General features: G+C 43.0%; 1 protein-coding gene across 1 annotated transcript in view; it reads right to left on the bottom strand.

Annotated features, from left to right (window-relative positions):
- The window catches only part of gnl2 (guanine nucleotide binding protein-like 2 (nucleolar)), a 30,891-nt gene that overhangs the window by 2,276 nt on the left and 6,044 nt on the right, over positions 1 to 22,571 (bottom strand). The window contains exons 5-14 of the mRNA XM_021561508.2: positions 16,161 to 16,345; positions 15,784 to 15,850; positions 14,496 to 14,654; positions 8,526 to 8,639; positions 7,612 to 7,740; positions 3,400 to 3,504; positions 2,427 to 2,585; positions 1,647 to 1,754; positions 584 to 1,086; positions 116 to 192 (exon numbers count right to left, since the gene is read on the bottom strand). Coding sequence (XP_021417183.1) covers positions 116 to 192; positions 584 to 1,086; positions 1,647 to 1,754; positions 2,427 to 2,585; positions 3,400 to 3,504; positions 7,612 to 7,740; positions 8,526 to 8,639; positions 14,496 to 14,654; positions 15,784 to 15,850; positions 16,161 to 16,345 — 1,606 coding nt within the window. The remainder of the gene's footprint in view (positions 1 to 115; positions 193 to 583; positions 1,087 to 1,646; positions 1,755 to 2,426; positions 2,586 to 3,399; positions 3,505 to 7,611; positions 7,741 to 8,525; positions 8,640 to 14,495; positions 14,655 to 15,783; positions 15,851 to 16,160; positions 16,346 to 22,571) is intronic.

Genomic DNA, 22,571 nt, shown 5'->3' with positions numbered 1-22,571 from the left:
TAGATTTTTTAATCCATACGACAGAAATCCGTCAGTGACAGAACTTTAACCCCTGCATTTGGGATGTCAGCTAAAAGGAAGGAAAATCACAAATAAATTGAAATTAAGTTGTTACCTTTAGGTTGTGGGTTATTCCCCGCCTGCTTCTCTTTCATGTCTGTGAGCACTTTGTCAGAAAGTGCCTTCGGAATCCTGTACAAAAAAAAAGAAAAGTAGAGACGTCACATAACCTCATTACTCCCTACACATCCAGACGGTTTAGTCCAGTTGTTATTCGCTGAGCCGACAATGGAAAGCAAATTGGCCGCAGACGACTCTTATTTGAAGCTGCCAATCCCGTTTCACCTCAAAGGACCCAGGCACCCTTCATCTCCCTCTATGGCTTCGTCCCAAATGGCATCCTATTTCCTGCATAGAGCACTACTTTTGTAGTACACTATATAGGGAATAGGGTGCCACTTGGGACAGAGCTATGTCTGTCTTTTGGACAAGCTCTGGGGTTGATGGGAGCTTAATTAAGCACATATTCAAAACAAGACTGAAACGATAAGTGGTGGGGAGAACTGAGAAGAATAAGACAAACCGGATGGCGGAGAAGCGCTTGAGTCTGGCCCGGTCCAGGAACTGCTTGTACTTCGCAATCTTCCCGTCCAGCTCGCGGATCGTCTCACGAGAACTCTTTTTTTCCTCCACCTTGGCAGGCTGACCGGCTGGGGTGGTGGCAGCGGCCTCAGCGTCACCGGCTGCTGTCTCCCCATCCCCCTTCTCTTCATCTCCATTTTCCTCTTCCTCGCTATCCTTCTCCACGTCCGAGCCGGACAGGTCAGAGAAAGCGAGGTCGTCTGTCTGCACGGGTGCCAGGTCTTCGTCGTTGAACTCGGGCGCCACGTTGATCTTGCCGAAATTCTGCCGGACATTGGAGAGGATCTTCTGCACCTGCTCATGTTTGTGTTTCTGCTGTTGCTGGGCCTCCTGCTCGGCCGACACTGCAGCCACCATCTCCTTGCACTGCTCCTCTGTTGCTCCTTCTTCCTGTACACACTCTGTAGCTTCTGGTGCCCCCTCCACTGGCAGTTTATCCTTACCCTGAAAACAACATACCAGTCAGTACAGTTTTCATAATCATGGCTAGGTTTCGATTCACCTAAAGTGGGCACTTGCAGTTATTCGCGTGGATTTGAAAATGGAAACTACCTTCAGCCAATGCTTACACCAATCCAATTAAATCCACAATGGGGAGTGTATGAAAGTGCACACTTCAGGAGAAAGGTAGAGAATCGGGATGCATGCGGACCATGTGTACATTTCAGAGTGGACAATCTTGTTGCTCACCTGAGATGACCACAACGGAAATAAGACTTTGGGTTTTAGCCTCAATCATTTCAATGTATGCATTGTTGTCCGGGCTGGAGCAGCTTTATATCTATTTTTACTTGTCAAGTAAATCAAATAAAAAGATAACTTGAGCAAAGAAAGTCAACGTGACCATGCATGCACTCTTGGCAAGTCCTGTGATGATATTTTACATTTAGCCAGAGGGTGGCAGACTATAACTAGAATATGTGCTAACATTGCTGTTGGGAATGTCTCTTTGCATTTGTATGCGAGACAGAGGGTTTTATTCCAGCCGTTCGTCCACCCCTCACCTCATGCTCTTCCTCACAGCCAGGGGGTTTTACGAAGAAGGGGATGCGTCCTCTCTGCCAGTCGTTCAGCACCATTTTGGAGACACAGGTAAGGTCTGGCTCACCCCCCTGCAACAGATCATGCATTAGGGAAACATGAGAAGAAAATAAAGTAGGAATAAATGGAGCATCCTTATACAGACCTTGTGCCACTTGGATTGATGAGTTCCAAATAAGCTTTAGGGTCAAGTGTAGAATTTAAAACAGATTAAAAAAAGGCCCATACAAAAACAGTGTATGTTTAGGGAAGATCTTTTTTACCACTGACCTATAGCTTCTCAAATACACAAAGATAAATCCTGAACATACACCTTTCAGGACTAATATATATTGTGACACTCAAATTCCATTGACCACAAAGAGTTATAAAGCTTATTCAGACAGATGAAAGATGGTCAGAAATGAAGACAAGCAGCCCAGACAATGTAGCCTGGTGGTCTCAGATCTGTGCTCTGTCTTGCCAATCCCTATGGTCATTAGCATGCCAAACGACAACCACAGGGGTTGGCTATGAAGCACAAACAGATCTGGAGCGACCAACAGCCTACAGTCAATGACCCTGGACTGTGACTCCAGCCCCCTTTGATACACTCCAGGGAGCTGTTAATTAAGTACCAAACAAGAGACAACTGACTGGAACAGGGAGGGACTATCTGGGGTTGTCCAATAAGAAACACTTTTTGTTTTCCATTAAAATGTTTTGCTACGGTGTGCGGCAATTCATATGACCCAGGCCCTGACCTTGAGGAGTTTGCCCATGCGCATCGCCAGTTTCTCCAGGAAGTCTTCTGGGGAGCTCCAGGTGGGGATGCGGTACGTCTTCTGGATGTACTCTGGTTTGGCCCGCTCTAGCACCGCCGGGATATGCTCCTCCGGGTTACGGATCTTCTCCACTTGCACCTGGGAAACAGCAGTGAAGCGTACAATGATACACTTGTTAGGTTAGAAATGGTACAGGTTTAGACATGGAAGTATACAAAATTATCAGTGAGAAAGTTAGACAAATATCATACCCCCAAAACATGCTAACTTCTCACCATTACAATAACAGGGGAGGTTAGCATTTTTGGGAGGGGAGGGGGGTATGCTATTTGTTCGTCTAACTTTCTCACCCATCATTATTCACTATTCATTAAGGACCATCTGTAATCATGGTAGCATCCACATTAATATACAAGTGTTCGGAAACATTCTATTCACCATGAAAGTGACACCAAAATGATACATTATTTACCATTAATTTCTATTGGGCACAAAATAATCTGAAACAAACAGCAAATGCATCCAACAAGTTTGGCGTCACAAGCTTGACGAAATCATTGCATGCTAGGAATATAGGACCAAATACTAAACTTTTGACTATTTTAATACAGAAGTGAATTTGTCCAAATATTTTTGTTCCCCTAAAATGAAGGGGGGGGGGGGGGGGGGGGGGGGGGAGACCAGGCACAAAAAGTACATTTCCAAACAGTTTACCCAACATGGATGAAAATACCCTCGAATTAAAGATGACCGTCTGCACTTTAACCATTTAAAATCTAATGTGCTGGAGTACAGAGCCAAAACAAACCATTTTCCACCGTCCCAATACTTTGAACTCATACACACACACACACACACATATATAACCCTGCCTACTCAAAATATAATAAATGGTTTTCCACAAAACAAAAACAACCATATAGATTATTGATAGAGAAAATTAATAACATACCACTCCTTTCAACACGATGTCGCTCTCGCTATCTTCAGAGGGGTAAACGACACCGGGGCAGTCGATGAGGAAAATGCGTCGCATCAGAGTGATGTACTGCCACACCTGGAAGAAGAGACCGGGCCCAAGATCAGCTAAGTAACAGGATCTAATGATTTTATACTCGGAGCCTGTTCACAACTTTTCATTGGTTTGGGACAATCACATTTGATAATGTAGCAGAAATAAAGACCCTAGTGCATCAACATAAACAAAACAGATCTTAAAAAAAGAGGACAGACCATTCAGAGCGCACCACAGAACTGTCCACATGTACTTTGTCAGCCAAAAAGGTCAGTAGGACTAGCGAACACCAAAAGCACTAGCTTATGTCAATCGACTAACCCCCATAGTACAAAAGTTGAACTATTGTTTTCAGTGCAAGAAATACATATTTCTCAAATGTTCCATTAGCGGGAAAACACAATTTTCAAAAGTGACCACAAATGCGATTATGCATATAATGCTTTTATTAAATCTTGTCTTTACATATACTAAATAAAATGTGAAATTTGTTTTGATTTAGAATGGACCATTACCATGTACCTCTCTCGAAACAGGGGTAGGTGGAAAAAAATACACGTCATCTATGCTTGAATAGCAAATGGAAGACGCTTTCCCCCGTGGTTTATTTTTCATGCCAGCCAGGTAGGCTATACTCCTGTTGCAAAGACAAGCAATGTGCTTAATATTAGGAAAGTTGAGAAATTAATATAGTAGGCCTAGCCTATAGAAAACTGATGGGATTATCTTTTAATAGAAGCGATCACGCTGTTCTCTCACACAATTGCATAGCTTATAGAAATGTTGCGCAACATGAGCTCATGGGCTCTCATGAAGTATTTGATTAGATTTTTGATCACATTTGCATCGATAGAGTGAATAGAAGGGACAATAGAGTGCTCAGTACCTGGCAGTTTGGCAGGCTACTAATGATCATCAGCAGCATCAGAGCTTGGAGAAGCCTAATTACCGTGACTAAACGGTCACACAGAATTTGACTGCCTTCATGACTCGTGACCGCTCAGTTGTGGGTGAACAGGGAGTACAGGAGCACACACCCAGAGAGCCCCCATGTTGAGGGTCAGAGAGGCAGATGTGTTGTTTTCTACCCTACTACCTGGGGGGGCGACCAGAGTCAGACGAACTCATGAATACCATTTTTATATGGCAGCGTGCAGTTTGGGGATTGAAGTTCGCTTAGCGCAATTGCTGGAAATCTCCCGGTACAGTAGCCAGCTCCTCTCAAAAGCAGGGAAATAGACCTAACTACACCAAAACTGGGTGGTTGGTCATTTATAGTCTTACAAATCTATACATAGTAATCAATATTTTATACATTTGTTAATTTCAATAATCATATGAAATGAGTTTCTATCCACTTCCTCATTCTCTGACCAGTTGTTGCATAGAGATCGTAATGTTGTATTGGTCTCAATGGCGCTGCCTGTGTGCTTACAGACGCCATAATGGGACAGAAAACATTACTAGCTCTATAAATCTCTATGCAACAACGGGGACATAATGAGGAAGTGGATAGAATCTCATTTCTTATGATTATCAGTGAAAGGAACTATATTTGTTAAATCCATGCTAGTTAAGGATACTATAGTTATCACGTTTCACATTGAATTTTGTAACTACAAAAAGGTAAGACAGTTGAATTTTAATTCTGGTGCCACTCTGCACATATGCTTGTTAGCTAGCTAGCTCTGGTCTAGCTCTCAAACTATAGGCGGCATTGTGTGTAATGTAATGGAACAGCGTCATGATTAAGGGCTAGCTCTGGTCCAACGTTAGTTAAGCCAAATCTCTGAAATTCAAAGACATTCAAAGTTCCTTCATAGAAGCCACTCCTCTGTGGGTATACTTCTGTAGGCCTAATTCAGATAATGCATGTCATAAGAACAAGATTCCCAATTTCAGTCACATACCGCACCCTACACTACACTTGTCTGTCCAATGCATGTGCATAGCCTGCCTGCTCCATAGCAAGCGGTTCTATCCATTGGTGAAGTCATTTAATGTTGAGGTAAATGGAAAAAAAGTATTGATTTCAGAGGTTTGAAAAGGAACGAAACAACTGGAAAATAATTTCAGTTCCAACCCCTGGTAAGAAGGTCTATTCCCCTGCTTTTGAGAGGAGCTGGCTACTGTACTGAGAATCACATTTCTTTTTCTCTTCTGCCTGAAAACCAATACTCATATCCCAATTTGGACGACGGAAGGAAATATTTGACAAGCTTTTTTTTTTTTTTATACACAGAAACACAAACACATTGCACATCGATTCAAACAACCGGGGCGAGAGAGAGCGAGGAGGGCCAGCCCAATGCTGAACAACCTTGTTTGGCCACAGACAAAGGCAGACAGACAGACGCTAGCAGCCTCTGGCAAGAGCCACCTTGCATTGGGCGATAAACTCTTGCTGGTTACACGCCGATCTGATAGATCCCAAAGGGGAGAGAAAAAAACTGATCTTTTTTGCACGCTCACAGCTCTGGCAACAGACGGCCAACTCCGATAGTATGACCCTCAGTGGGGTTTCCAGACCTCCAGATCCACCGTTAGGTTCCAAACAGGATAAACGGGTCCAGAGAGAGGAAATGAAGGATGAGGGTTATTGTTTTTCTTGCTTTTTGGCCACGTCTCTGCCAGGTATCAGACGTACACTACCGTTCAAAAGTTTGGGGTCACTTAGAAATGTTCTTGTTTTTGAAAGTAAAGCAAAAGATTTGTCCATTAAAATAACATCAAATTGATCAGAAATACAATGTAGACATGTATGAAACTCAGTCTATTCTTGTTCTGAGAAATGAAGGCTATTCCATGCGATAAATTGCCAAGAAACTGAAGATCTTGTACAACACTGTCTACTACTCCCTTCACAGAACAGATCTGGCTCTAACCAAAATATAAAGAGGAGTGGGAGGCCCTGGTGCACAACTGAGCAAGAGGACAAGTACATTAGAGTGTCTAGTTTGAGAAACAGACGCCTCACAAGTCCTCAACTGGCAGCTTTATTAAAACACCAGTCTCAATATCAACAGTGAAGAGGTGACTCCGGGATGCTGGCCTTCTAGGCAGAGTTGCAAAGAAAAAGCCATATCTCAGACTGGCCAATAAAACGAAAAAGATGGGCAAAATAACATAGACACTAGACAGGGGAAGATTGGAAAAAAGTGTTATGGACAGACAAATCTAAGTTTGAAGTGTTCGGCTCACAAAGAAGAACATTCGTGAGAGGCAGAAAAAATGAAAAGATTCTGGAGGAGTGCTTGACGCCATCTGTCAAGCATGGTGGAGGCAATGTGATGCTCTGGGGTGCTTTGGTGGTGGTAAAGTGGGAGCTTTGTACAGGTTAAAAGGGATCTTGAAGAAGGGAGGCTATCACTCCATTTTGCAACGCCATTCCATACCCTGTTGATGGCGTTTAATTGGAGCCAATTTCCTACAACAGCACCAAACTATGCAATAACTATTTAGGGAAGAAGCAGTCAGCTGGTATTCTGTCTATAATGGAGTGGCCAGCACAGTCACCGCATCTCAACCCTATTGTTGTGGGAGCAGCTTGACTGTGTGGTACGTAAGATATGCCCATCAAGCCAGTCCAACTTGTGTGAGGTGGTTCAGGAAGCACGGGGTGAAATCTCTTCAGATTACCTCAACAAAACTGACAACTAGAATGCCAAAAGGTCTGCAAGGCTGTAATTGCTGAAAATTGAGGATTCTTTGACGAAAGCAAAGTTTGAAGGACACAATTATTATTTATAACCTTGTCAACGTCTTGACTATATTTCCAATTAATTTGACAAACTCATTTCATGTATGCTTTCATGGAAAACTAAGACATTTCTAAGTGACCCCAAACTTTTGAACGATAGTGTATATAGTCGAGGCGAAGGGTTTAAATACATACACTTCAGCACATCGTTGGGAAGTTACTTAGGCTATGAGTAGCACATTGATACACAAACAGTGCTGCCTGCAACATCCCATTTTGTGTGCTCTCTTAGCAATCAAGGGAATAGCGTGAGATTGTACCCCCTGCATTGGCCTCTATTGAGATTACATGGACATATGTCATTTGCTCATGACACCTCCGGTATCAATATGGGCTTATGTTCAAGTGTTTTTATTTTGAAGGTATTCTTGAGGGGAATGATACCATACCTTAGTCTCACCGGCGAGGGGTGCCACGTTGCAGACCTTCTTGGAGCGTAGAGTGTTGATGACAGAGCTCTTTCCCACGTTGGGGTAGCCAATGAATCCAACGCTGATCTGTTTCTTGTCTGTGTGGAGCTGAAGAGGCAAAACAAGTTAAAATAGCAGTTTCCTGAACAATAGTCTAAACTTACCCTGTCTTCAATTCCGGAGAGCCACAACTCTAGAAAGCACTTCGACAGAGGCCAATACTAATAAAACTTATGACCATGTAATCTAAAAAAGCTTGTTTTCACCAGAGAAAAATAGCTACTGGAAGCAGATAAGTCTACACCATGGATGAAAAATCTGTCAAAACCAAGAGGTAGGTATAAATATTAGTCTCTCCACTTTGTCCTGAAAGGTCAATTCTAACAGCCATTTATTTTAACTGTTTCTTTGCCTCGTTATCTCTCTGACATGTCTGTGAGCCGAGGCCAACAACTTAAACCGCTGGAGTGGGGCAAATGCCTAAAGAACCTCAGTTCACACACACACACACACACACACACACACACACACACACACACACACACACAGAGATCATGGAAACCTTAGTATGTTTTCTACTCAACACGGTTATCTTAACCCAACAGGGAAAGTGTCAGCGATATACCTTTCAACTTTATTTATGTTAACTAAGCCTCCTCTGAGCATCCAAGGCCCTGTTTTATGGCCCGTGCATACCAACAATAGCTCGGCAGCAGATGGGAGAACCTTGTGTGGAGCCGCACGTTCAAAAGGGTGGTTAGAGTAGGGCGCCATGACAAAAGTTGCCCATTTGTACCAACCTCTGCCCCTTAGGGACCTACTTTTGACCAAATGGGGAGTTTAGTTCGGTCCGTGTGGAGTGGGAGACTCATGTGTGAGAAGGTGGTACCTACCTTGCCAAACTGCCTGAGGAGTTGGATGAGGGAGCCCTTGCCGAACGAGTTGGTGAGGCTGGCATGGAAGGCCAGAGTGGGGTACTCTGCGGAGAGCACGGCTACCCAGCGTTTCTGGTTTGAAGACAAAACAGACAGACCTAAGTCAGACAGACATGGACATACATTTACTCCATGTGAAATTGTAAATAGTTTGCCCAGAACGTGTGTCAGTATGAAAGGAAAGTGTGTAGATTGTAGCCTACAAACCAGGCGAATGTCAAATCCATCAAATATCCTGCAAGTATGCACAATTCAGTTGGCCATTGAAAAATGTATGTCTAGAAATGTATCATTAGGGTAAGGCATCATCTTCTCTGATGCCGATGGAGTAAATCATATAAATACATAAATTATAAAATAGCACTGGTTTTACTAAAATAGAAAACAGATACATTTCTTAATGTATTATGGTCAGACAAATTACTGTTATCACTGAACAACGTGAAATCTAATTAAAAGATTTGACACCGTTTTTTGCTTGGGTGCCATTATTGCTAGTTAGACTAGCCTAAACCATACTTAAAAGGGAGATGGCAAAGACATGTGTTCTGATTGGTCTGCATTTGTTGTGATTGGATTGCAAATAGAACTTCCTAGTTTATTTTTCACTTAATTTACTTTTTTTTAAAAAAATCTAACTTCACAGACATGAAAAAAACACCTAAAATATCTATTTTTTTAATTTTTTTATTTTAAAGTCAGACATAACTACAAATCGAGACCTTGGGACATAAGGTTAAGTCATTGCACAGATGCACAGATGTACAGATTCTTTTTACTTGATTTGCTCAGAATGCATGACTTGAGACTCGGCCCTTGTGAGTTGGCCTCACCTCTGGGCTCGGCCCTAATTGATGTGCTCTCTGTCACCTGGAGCTGTAGGGCGAGGATAACTGATGCTATCTACAGTGCCTTGCGAAAGTATTCGCCCCCCTTGAACTTTGCGACCTTTTGCCACATTTCAAGCTTCAAACATAAAGATATAAAACTGTTTTTTTTGTGAAGAATCAACAACAAGTGGGACACAATCATGAAGTGGAACGACATTTATTGGATATTTCAAACTTTTTTAACATATCAAAAACTGAAAAATTGGGCGTGCAAAATTATTCAGCCCCTTTACTTTCAGTGCAGCAAACTCTCTCCAGAAGTTCAGTGAGGATCTCTGAATGATCCAATGTTGACCTAAATGACTAATGATGATAAATACAATCCACCTGTGTGTAATCAAGTCTCCGTATAAATGCACCTGCACTGTGATAGTCTCAGAGGTCCGTTAAAAGCGCAGAGAGCATCATGAAGAACAAGGAACACACCAGGCAGGTCCGAGATACTGTTGTGAAGAAGTTTAAAGCCGGATTTGGATACAAAAATATTTCCCAAGCTTTAAACATCCCAAGGAGCACTGTGCAAGCGATAATATTGAAATGGAAGGAGTATCAGACCACTGCAAATCTACCAAGACCTGGCCGTCCCTCTAAACTTTCAGCTCATACAAGGAGAAGACTGATCAGAGATGCAGCCAAGAGGCCCATGATCACTCTGGATGAACTGCAGAGATCTACAGCTGAGGTGGGAGACTCTGTCCATAGGACAACAATCAGTTGTATATTGCACAAATCTGGCCTTTATGGAAGAGTGGCAAGAAGAAAGCCATTTCTTAAAGATATCCATAAAAAGTGTCGTTTAAAGTTTGCCACAAGCCACCTGGGAGACACACCAAACATGTGGAAGAAGGTGCTCTGGTCAGATGAAACCAAAATTGAACTTTTTGGCAACAATGCAAAACGTTATGTTTGGCGTAAAAGCAACACAGCTGAACACACTATCCCCACTGTCAAACATGGTGGTGGCAGCATCATGGTTTGGGCCTGCTTTTCTTCAGCAGGGACAGGGAAGATGGTTAAAATTGATGGGAAGATGGATGGAGCCAAATACAGGACCATTCTGGAAGAATCTGATGGAGTCTGCAAAAGACCTGAGACTGGGACGGAGATTTGTCTTCCAACAAGACAATGATCCAAAACATAAAGCAAAATCTACAATGGAATGGTTCAAAAATAAACATATCCAGGTGTTAGAATGGCCAAGTCAAAGTCCAGACCTGAATCCAATCGAGAATCTGTGGAAAGAACTGAAAACTGCTGTTCACAAATGCTCTCCATCCAACCTCACTGAGCTCGAGCTGTTTTGCAAGGAGGAATGGGAAAAAATTTCAGTCTCTCGATGTGCAAAACTGATAGAGACATACCCCAAGCGACTTACAGCTGTAATCGCAGCAAAAGGTGGCGCTACAAAGTATTAACTTAAGGGGGCTGAATAATTTTGCACGCCCAATTTTTCAGTTTTTGATTTGTTAAAAAAGTTTGAAATATCCAATAAATGTCGTTCCACTTCATGATTGTGTCCCACTTGTTGTTGAAAATAAGTTTTATATCTTTATGTTTGAAGCCTGAAATGTGGCAAAAGGTCACAAAGTTCAAGGGGGCCGAATACTTTCGCAAGGCACTGTATATGGATGTATGATCTGTGTTTTTTTTAAACCTTTATTTAACTAGGCCAGTCAGTTAAGAACAAATTCTTATTTACAATGATAGCCAAACCCGGACAATGCTGGGCCACTTGCGCACCGCCCTATTGGACTCCCAAACACGGCCGGATACACTTTGGAATCGAACCAGGGTCTGTAGTGATGCTTCTAGCACAGATTCAGTGCCTTGGACCGCTGTGCCACTCGGGAGCCCCCAGAAAATGGTGTCAGAAGTGGGAAGTGAGTCAGAAGTGGTAACTCATCTGTACAGGGTGAACACGGAATTACTCTATGCAAAGGGGTTATTGTCTTCAGGAATTCTGTCTTACTTACAATGGTCTCATACTCCACACAAGCCTTTAAATGCTGTGACATCCTGTTGAGATTGGGCCTTGGTGATCAGGTTACTATAAACTTGGTGTCGTTTGATTGGTCAATTGTAGTTGTTTTTAGGTTGAAAAGGTTACACCTCAGAAGGTATCAATGGAATCAAGGTCTGTTTGCCCTCTTATCCTGTATCCAGTCCACGGAGGAAGGTTGTATGATCAATTCTCATTTCCTAGGCTTCTAGGTCTCTGGCCTAATAGGCATATTTGTTCATGCTTTGTCTTGAAAGCTAAGGTTAAGATCTATAAGCTTGGAATAATGCCTTGTAATGCTTGCAACTTAAGCTTTGTGCCTCATTTTACAAAGCCATTAACTTCTTCGATATAGGGGGCGCTCTTTTAAATTTTTGGATGAAAAACGTTCCCGTTTTAAACAAGATATTTTGTCACGAAAAGATGCTCGACTATGCATATAATTGACAGCTTTGGAAAGAAAACACTGACGTTTCCAAAACTGCAAAGATATTGTCTGTGAGTGCCACAGAACTGATGTTACAGGCGAAACCCGGATAAAAAATAAATCAGGAGGTGCCGCATTTTTTGAAACCGCCTCATTTCAATGACTCCTTATATGGCTGTGGAGGAGCTAGGAGTCAGCTTACGTTTTCCACGTTTTCCCCAAGGTGTCTGCAGCATTGTGATGTATTTGTAGGCATATCATTGGAAGATTGACCATAAGAGACTACATCTGCCAATGGTCGCTTGGTGTCCTCCGTCGCAATTATTGCGTAATCTCCAGCTGCAGTATTTTTCGCTTTGCCTTTGATGAGAAACCAACTGCCAGGAATGATTTTTCATCGAATAGAATTGTGAAAAACACCTTGAGGATTGATTCTAAACAACGTTTGCCATGTTTGTCGATATTATGGAGCTAAAAAGTTCGGCGTTGTGTTGACTGCATTTTTTTTTTTTTTTTTCTTAGCCAAACGTGATGAACAAAACGGAGCTATTTCTCTTACACAAATAATATTTTTGGAAAAAAATGAACATTTGCTATCTAACTGAGTCTCATCATTGAAAACATCCGAAGTTCTTCAAAGGTAAATGATTTTATTTGAATGCTTTTCTTGTTTTTTGTGAAAATGTTGCCTGCTGAATGCTAGGCTTAATGCTATGCTAGGCTATCAATACTCTTACACAAATGCTTGTGTAGCTTTGGTTAAAGCATATTTTGAAAATCTGAGATGGCAGTGTTGTTAACAAAAGGCTAAGCTTGTGTTTCAATATATTTATTTCATTTCATTTGCGATTTTCATGAATAGGAAACGTTGCGTTATGGTAATGAGCTTGAGGCTATGATTACGCTCCCGGATACGGGATTGCTCGACGCTAGAGGCTAAACACACTTCTATTTAGACATTTCTTGATTGCCTATTACTTTAACTCAAACATAGTCTCATGCATATTGCCATTTATCTTTTGGAGTCATATTTTAATAGGTTAATTGCTTAGTCTTATTATGAGACGTACGGGAGGTGTATATACACAGAACAAAAATATCAACGGAACATGCAACAATTTCAAAGATTTTACTGAGTTACAGTTCCTATAAGGAAATCAGTCATTTTAAATACATTCATTAGGCCCTAATCTATGGATTTCCCACGACTGGGAATACAGATACGCAGCTGCTGGTCACAGATAACTTTTAAAAAAGGTAGGGGAGTGGATCAGAAAAACAGTCCATATCTGGTGTGATCACCATTTTCCTCATGCAGCACGACGCATCTCCTTAGCATAGAGTTGATCAGGCTATTGATTGTGGCCTGTAGAATGTTGTTCCACTCCTTTTCAACGGCAGTGAGAAGTTGCTGGATAATGGCGGGAACTGGAACATGCTGTTGTACACGTCGATCCAGAGCATCCCAAAAATTCTCAATCTGGTGAGTATGGAGGCCATGGAAGAACTGAGACATTTTCAGCTTCCAGGAATTGTGTACAGATCCTTGCGACATGGGGCCGTGCATTATCATGCTAAAACATGAGTTGATGGCGGCGGATGAATTCCACGACAACAGACCTCAGGATCTTGTCATGGTATCTCCACACATTCAAATGACCAATAAAATACAATTGTGTTCGTTGTCCGTAGCTTATGCCTTGCCAATACCACAACCCCACCACGGGGCACTCTGTTCACAACATTGACATCAGCAAACCGCTCACCCAAACACGCGGTCTGCCATCTGCCTGGTATAATTGAAACCGGGATTCACCCCTGAAGAGCACACTTTTCATTGTGACAGTGGCCATCAAAGGTAAGCATTTGCCCATTGAAGTCAGTTACGACACTGAAAAGCAGTCAGGTCAAGATCCTGGTGACGACGACGAGCACGCAGAGACAGTTTGACAGTTTGTTCAGAAATTCTTTGGTTGTGCAAACCCAGTTTCATCAGCTGTCCGGGTGTCTCAGACGATCCCGCAGTTGAAAAAGCCAGATGTAGAGGTCCTCGGCTGGCGTGGTTACAAGTGGTATGCAGTTGAGGCCAGTTGGATTTACTGCTAAATTCGCAAATGATTTTGGAGGCGGCTTATGGTAGAGAAATTAACATTCAATGTTCTGGCAACAGCTCTGGTGGACATTCCTGCATTCAGCATGCCAATTCATATCTCCCTCAAAACTTGAGACATCTGTAGCATTGTGTGACAAAACTGCACATTTAGAGACGGGCCTTTAACAGTGTACGGACCTTCTTTTTTACTGGCTTTGTATTGTCTCCAGCACAAGGTGCACCTGTGTAATGATCATGTTATTTAATCAGCTTCTAGATATGCGACACCTGTCAGGAGGATGGATTATCTTGGCAAAAAATAAATGCTAACAAGGATGTAAACACATTTGCGCACAAAATTTGAGCGTATGGAACATTTCTGGGCTCTTATTTCAGCTCATGAAACATGGGACCAACACTTTAAATATTGCATTGATATTTTTGTTCAGTGTAATCCTCATATACGATAATTATTACCCCACTACACGTGTATTTGTCTCAGGATAAAGGGGTCTCTTACCGTGACCCAGGTGGGGATGAGGTCGCACTTGTTGAGCACGAAGATCAGGTGCTTCCAAGGCTTCTCCTTCCTCATGTAGGTCTCGATGCTCTGCGAGCGCGTACCCATGGGGTCACGGGCATCCAGCACCTGTATGATGACGTCTGACGAGTCTATCACCTGCGGGTTAAGGAGTGAGATTGAGAGAGGAAGCAGATTCAGGGTTTGAGAGTTCTTAGTTGATCTAAAATCCCTATACTTCAGGGATGCAAACCGATGAGGGCCCAAAAATGTGCCAGAAAGAGGTTGTTAAAATACCAACTTCATACGATATAATAGAAAAGGCCAAGGCAGAAAATAGCTGATTTGCTCATATTTAAAGGCCTCAATGTAGGAAGGAGTATAAATGCATAATGATCCTCTTTCCCGCTCACTCATTCACACATCCCTCACACACTCCTCCCAAATGTTAGGCGCCAAACAGAATTTAAGGAACACCAGAAAAATACATTTTTATTCAGATTTAGCTTAGAATTACATTGATTATGCATATGCAGCCTACGTTTGAAGCATCTATCCCTATTCCTTTATCCCTGTGCCAGCAAAATGTGTGCATAACCATGGTACCATGTTGTTAGCTAACATGACTAAACAAGGTTGCTTGTTATCAAACCAAAAACTTGCGGCCCATGAGTAGTATAAAAACAGCCCGTGACATGATTTATAAAATTATATAACATTAGCCCCAATTTGCAGTAAAAAGTGGTTTGGAACTTTATTTTCAGTGATGTAAAGGTATAAGCATGACTGTCACTGTGCTCCATTTTCCCTCTATGGCAGTGACTGAGGCTCCATGACAACAAAGCTTAGTCAGACTGGCCTGCTTTAGCCTTACAGCTGAAATGAAAAGATGCATATTCAACCCCATAACTGCCTGCACACCCCAGCTCGCCATCAAGGCTAAATAACATTTTTTTTTTAACTGATAGAGCTGAACAGAAAGAATGGGAGAAAAGCAGCTGAGTAGACTAATGGCTAGTTAGGGGATACGGAGAGCTGCTCACAGCCATCACACGTGATTTTATTGGATGAAGAGTTCCGTTATGCCATATTGGACATCACGCTCTGAACTTTGATATTCTATTTGTAGGAAGCACAGGGACGCTTTCTGTCATTAATTTCCATATGAGAAACATACAGTGGCAAGTTCGCATCCCTGATACCTGCACCGTACGCAGTATCTATTAGGAAAGATCAAGGTGAACTACAATAAACATTCCTATATCAATCCGATAGAAAGATGCTGTACCTTGTAGAGTTCTCCCCAAATCCTCTTCGACTGGCCCTTCTTGAAGATCTCCTCACGAGCTTCCTCTCTGTGTGTAGATAACATACAGTTCAACAGGTGCCCACACCCTAACAATAACCAAAGACTGGAACTGCTCATGTGGTCCGACATACAGTCAAAACCTAGGCAATATTATCAAAACAAAGAAAATGAAGTATCAATCATGGAATTGGGGTAGTAGTAAATAGAAAATGGTTAGTAGTTATTGGTAGACATTGAATACCTGAAAAAGCACAGTACTGTTTGAAGGCATTGTCACTGTCAGTCAAAGTGACATCAGTGACAGTAGCCAGTGACAGAATTAACAGTGCCAAAGTGACAGGAGCTTCTGCACTTACCTGACCCCGTCGTCCTCGGTGACCAGGTCGCGGTCCTTCTCAGCGCTGTAGGTCTGTGCCGAGACCTCGGCCTGTTCTGCCAGGTCCTTCACGTCTCCCACCATCAGGCTGGGTCGTTTACGCTGCGCCTTGGGCCCGAACGTGGTCTCAAAGCCCTCGGTGTCCAGGATGTGTACCTTAGAGTTCTGCAGAAGATGGTGGCCAGGGGGGAGATGGGGAGAGATAATTTAGACAAAATTGCTTGACAGACTGCATAGGTTAGATAACAGGAGGAGAAAAAGGGGCTTTTGCAATCTATTTGAGAGGCCATTCTATCACAGCTGCTTCCTGAGAGAAGCAGCAGGAGGGAGACATTCGGAAGACAGACAAGGGGAAGACTTTACGATAGATGTGAAAGACGGATGTGGAAATGTAGGACGATAGATGCAATTACGTCTGTGCTGCACTCTCTTATTATGGTTTTCAATGGGTGTCTGAGCTCTACAACCACAAGTGTCCTCAAAACGTAACGTCTGCAAGTTGTTCAGCTGCCTAACAGACAAACCACAACCCTGGGGGGCTGGAGGAGAGCAGCTCTGTGCTCGCACAACAGATTTATGGCCGCCTGCGTTGTATAGTGTGGCTTTGTAATGGTGCATGCAATGCAAAATAAATGCTTCCACTAAAGCAACAGCTTATTTCTCTCACTGCGAAGAAACAAGCAGAACTAAAACATAACGGCTTGGAGGGGGTTACAGCTGGAACAAAACTCTTGGGTGGAACAGTGGTGGAGAGAAAGAACAGTGATGTAGAATTCCATGTGTGTTCCGTGTGAGGTATATGTTAGGTTATAATTAGTTGGTGCAAACCGCAAAGCTTTATGCGACGGAGCTGGTGGCCATGTTCCAGGGGTTCCACCAATAAACAACGGTGGAGAACACACACAACACACAGAACCCCAAGTACGCAGTGAAACGGTCAATAAACTGCATTGTCTGTGCCAGATCTGATTAGGAGTTAAATTACCCTCCAACACAGCCGTAAAAGGAAGCCTTAGTCCTATTGCAACACGGAGAGAAACAGAAAACAAACAGTTTATGGATCTTGTCAAAAGCAATGATGTTTAAGATTTCAGCTTCACTTTGACTACCCGCCAGGATGTTTTGGAGGTTGTTCTTTCTAAAACTATGCGTCTATCACCTCCCGTTTCCTTCTTCCACCCCTTCTGGTCTTTTTTTGCAGTATTCTATTGCTAACCCTGGCTTTTAAAATTAACAGTAAATGACAACAAAAAATCCTTGAAGGGGAGCAAAAACTCCAAATACGTGTTACCGACTGAAGACAGAAACTATGGTGAAAACATCACCATAAAATAGAATAAGAGACCTGACAAAGACCATGGCGAGAGAACACTCTGCCAACAAACAGTGAAGATCAGGAACAGATCAAAAGATAGAGAACCAAAATTGACATCCAATTAAAAATAATTTATGCAACATATCTGGACTTGCTCACATTGCTTTGGCATGGGGCTCAATTCCCTGAAATGGCTTAAGACATAAAATGGCAAGAGAAGGAAGGAGGAGTGGGGAAAGCAGGGAGAGTAAAAAAGGAAAAGGCCATTCATCTCCAACAGCTTTGAGCATCTTGAAAGGTCTTACACGCATATGGAGCTATTTAGAGGGAAAAGAACACTGAAACTCAGTCAACAACAATGTTCAGAGAGAACATGAAGAACTGGACAGAAGTGTTGCTTGGAGACATTTGGGGCGTTTTTAGCAGGGCGAAATGGACAATAAGTCAAATAGTGATACATTTGACCATGTTGCTTGATAACAAATACAAGGACACTCACTGCACATTAGTGGCAGGGCTCTGGACAATTACTCAGTGCCAAGTAATACAGAGATGGTAGACTTTGATCAAAAAAAGCTATTATTTCATCTAACATATACAGGGAGTGCATGATTGATATTTTGATATGAAACCTGTCAAAATAGGATCCAGAATTATGAGATGTATTTTTTGCTCTTTGTGCATATTGGCCTATAAGCTATAATACTTACATCCAAAGGAAGAGGGATCTCAAAACATCTAGCTAGATTGATAACTATAAATATGATAGTGTTTATATATAGCCATGTAGGATAATTGATTAATCCATCAGTAAAATGTGGGCTAATGTCCTACAATCATTTTTTTAATACATACAGTTGAAGTTGGAAGTTTACATACACTTAGGTTGAAGCCATTAAAACTCATTTTTCAACCACTTCAAACTATAGTTTTGGCAAGTCGGTTAGGACATCTACTTTGTGCATGACACAAGTAATTTTTCAAACAATTGTTTACAGACAGATTATTTCACTGTATCACAATTCCAGTGGGTCAGACGTTTACATACAGTAAGTTGACTGTGCCTTTAAACAGCTTGGAAAATTCCAGAAGATTATGTCATGGCTTTAGAAGCATCTGACATTTTGAGTCACTTGGAGGTGTATCTGTGGATGTATTTCAAGGCCTATCTTCTAACTCAGTGCCTCTTTGCTTGACATCATGGGAAAATCAAAAGAAATCAGCCAAGACCTCAGAAAAAACTAATTGTAGACCTCCACAAGTCTGGTTCATCCTTGGGAGCAATTTCCAAACACCTTAAGGTACCACATTCATCTGTACAAACAATAGTACGCAAGTATAAAACACCATGGGACCACGCAGCCGTCATATCGTTCAGGAAGGAGACGCGTTTTGTCTCCTAGAGATGAACATACTTTGGTGCGAACAGTGCTAATCAATCCCAGAACAGCAGCAAAAAGGACCTTGTGAAGATGCTGGAGGAAACAGGTACAAAAGTATCAATACCCACAGTAAAACGAGTACTAAGTCAACATAACCTGAAAGGCCACTCAGCAAGGAAGAAGCCACCACTCCAAAACTAACATAAAAACACCAGACTACAGTTTGCAACTGCACATGGAGAAATGTCCTCTGGTCCTCTGATGACAAAAATAGAGCTGTTTGGCTATAATGACCATCGTTTGGAGGAAAATGGGGAGGCTTGCAAGCCGAAGATCATCACCCCAACCGTGAAGCGTGGGGGTGGCAGCTTCATGTTGTGGGGGTGCTTTGCTTCAGGAGGGACTGGTGCACTTCACAAAATAGATGGCATCATGAGGCAGGACAATTATGTGGATATATTGAAGCAACATCTCAAGACATCAGTCAGGAAGTTAAAGCTCGGTCGCAAATGGGTCTTTCAAATTAACAATGACCTCCAAAGTTGTGGCAAAATGGCTTAAGGACAACAAAGTCAAGGTATTGGAGTGGCCATCACAAAACCCTGACCTCAATCCCATAGAAAATTTGCGGGCAAAGAACTGAAAAGGCATGTGCGAGCAAGGAGGCCTACAAACCTGTCAGGAAGAATGGGCCAAAATTCATCCAACTTATTGACCCAAGTTAAACAATTTAATCTACCAAATACCAATAGAGTATGTAAACTTCTGACCCACTGGGAATGTGAAAAGGCTGAAATAATTATCTTTACTATTATTCTGACACATTCTTAAAATAAACCTCCCGGGTGGCGCAGTGGTTAAGGGCGCTGTACTGCAGCACCAGCTGTGCCACCAGAGACTCTGGGTTCGCGCCCAGGCTCTGTTGCAACCGGCAACCGGCCGCGACCGGGAGGTCCGTGGGGCGACGCACAATTGGCCCAGCGTCGTCCGGGTTAGGGAGGGCTTGGCCGGTAGGGATATCCTTGACTCATCGTGCACCAGCAACTCCTGTGGCGGGCCGGGCGCAGTGCACGCTAACCAGGTCGCCAGGTGCACGTTGGTTCCTTCCGACACATTGGTGCAGCTGGCTTCCGGGTTGGATGCGCGCTGTGCGGCTTGGTTGGGTTGTGTATTGGAGGACGCATGACTTTCAACCTTCGCTACAACTCCCGTACAGGCTCGGGATAGACGATGAGACAAGATAGTAGCTACTAAACAATTGGATTCCAAGAAATTGGGGGGGAAAAGGGGTAAAATTCAAAAAAATAAAGTGATGATCCTAACTGACTTAAGACTGGGAATTTTTACAGGGATTAAATGTATTTGGCTAAGGCTAAGTAAACTTCAGACTTCAACTGTACATACATATAATTTCCAGCACTAGGCGAAGGCTACTCGATGTAACAAACAGTAGAAGCTTTGAAAACTGTACATTTTCCTGTAGTAGCGTTTTGAGCTTCTCAAAATGCCTCTCTCCCTCCACCATGCGCACAGTTAGGAGTGACTCGCACACACAGCAGCCGGCCACAAAACAGGCAGATACTTTCATAGCAGGAATCCTCATATATATCCTCATATTACAGTTGAAAATAATGGTTTTAGAACTATCTACAGGAATGCCGTGTAGCAAAATCACCGGTGGCAGGGGTGCAAAGTTGGCCGACTGCATTAAACTATTTCTTGCAAAACAACGCGATACAGGCAGATTGGTTCACTGTGAAGAGGAGCAAAACAAGCGGGAATGGGCCAATAGGTCACAAATATAGCCTGGTTAAACCCGAAAGATCGTTCAATCTGGTGTAACCAGGCTCTAAGAAATTGGCTACCTGAGGAATACAGAGTACTGATTTTACAATGAGTTAACTACTGACTTTCAGCAAAAATAAGGAGAAGGGCACTCAACTTGTAATGCACTGACTCAGATGACTGATGTTTAAAATAAATGGATAATAAAATGATAGATTTCAGTGAAGCCTTTAATTTTATTGATCATAAATTGGGGGAAAAAGAAAAAACCTCACTTGCTATGGCTTTACATCACATGGTTGCAAAGTTATTTATTCAACAGAACCAAGAAAGTGTTCTAACATCAGATATACTTTTGTGTGTGTACATACACTGCTCAAAAAAATAAAGGGAACACTAAAATAACATCCTAGATCTGAATGAATGAAATATTCTTATTAAATACTTTTTTCTTTACATAGTTGAATGTGCTGACAACAAAATCACACAAAATTGATCAATGGAAATCAAATTTATCAACCCATGGAGGTCTGGATTTGGAGGCACACTCAAAATTAAAGTGGAAAACCACACTACAGGCTGACCCAACTTTGATGTAATGTCCTTAAAACAAGCCAAAAATGAGGCTCAGTAGTGTGTGTGGCCTCCACGTGCCTGTATGACCTCCCTACAACGCCTGGGCATGCTCCTGATGAGGTGGCGGGTGGTCTCCTGAGGGATCTCCTCCCAGACCTGGACTAAAGCATCCGCCAACTCCTGGACAGTCTGTGGTGCAACTGGTGGATGAAGCCCATGATGTCCCAGATGTGCTGAATTGGATTCAGGTCTGGGGAACGGGCGGGCAAGTCCATAGCATCAATGCCTTCCTCTTGCAGGAACTGCTGACACACTCCAGCCACATGAGGTCTAGCATTGTCTTGCATTAGGAGGAACCCAGGGTCAACCGCAACAGCATATGGTCTCACAAGGGGTCGGAGGATCTCATCTCGGTACCTAATGGCAGTCAGGCTACCTCTGGCGAGCACATGGAGGGCTGTGCAGCCCCCCAAAGAAATGCCACCCCACACCATGACTGACCCACCGCCAAACCGGTCATACTGGAGGATGTTGCAGGCAGCAGAACGTTCTCCACGGCGTCTCCAGACTCTGGCACGTCTGTTACGTGCTCAGTGTGAACCTGCTTTCATCTGTGAAGAGCACAGGGCGCCAGTGGCGAATTTGCCAATCTTGGTGTTCTCTGGCAAATGCCAAACGTCCTGCACGGTGTTGGGCTGTAAGCACAACCCCCAGCTGTGGACGTCGGGCCCTCATACCACCCTCATGGAGTAGGTTTCTGACCATTTGAGCAGACACACGCACATTTGTGGCCTGCTGGAGGTCATTTTGTAGGGCTCTGGCAGTGCTCCTCCTGCTCCTCCTTGCACAAAGGCGGAGGTAGCGGTCCTGCTGCTGGGTTGTTGCCCTCCTACGGCCTCCTCCACATATCCTGATGTACTGGCCTGTCTCCTGGTAGCGCCTCCATGCTCTGGACACTACGCTGACAGACACAGCAAACCTTCTTGCCACAGCTCGCATTGATGTTCCATCCTGGATGAGCTGCACTACCTGAGCCACTTGTGTGGGTTGTAGACTCCATCTCATGCTACCACTAGAGTGAAAGCACCGCCAGAATTCAAAAGTGACCACCTGCAGAACCACTCCTTTATTGGGGGCGTCTTGCTAATTGCCTATAATTTCCACCTGTTGTCTATTCCATTTGAACAACAGCATGTGAAATTGATTGTCAATCAGTGTTGCTTTCTAAGTGGACAGTTTGATTTCACAGAAGTGTGATTGACTTGGAGTTACATTGTGTTGTTTAAGTGTTCCCTTTATTTTTTTGAGCAGTGCATATACGTGTGTGTGTGTG

Source organism: Oncorhynchus mykiss, chromosome 2 (assembly GCF_013265735.2).
Source record: "Oncorhynchus mykiss isolate Arlee chromosome 2, USDA_OmykA_1.1, whole genome shotgun sequence".
NCBI classification, from domain to species: domain Eukaryota; kingdom Metazoa; phylum Chordata; class Actinopteri; order Salmoniformes; family Salmonidae; genus Oncorhynchus; species Oncorhynchus mykiss.
This window is presented reverse-complemented; position numbering and strand designations above follow the sequence as displayed.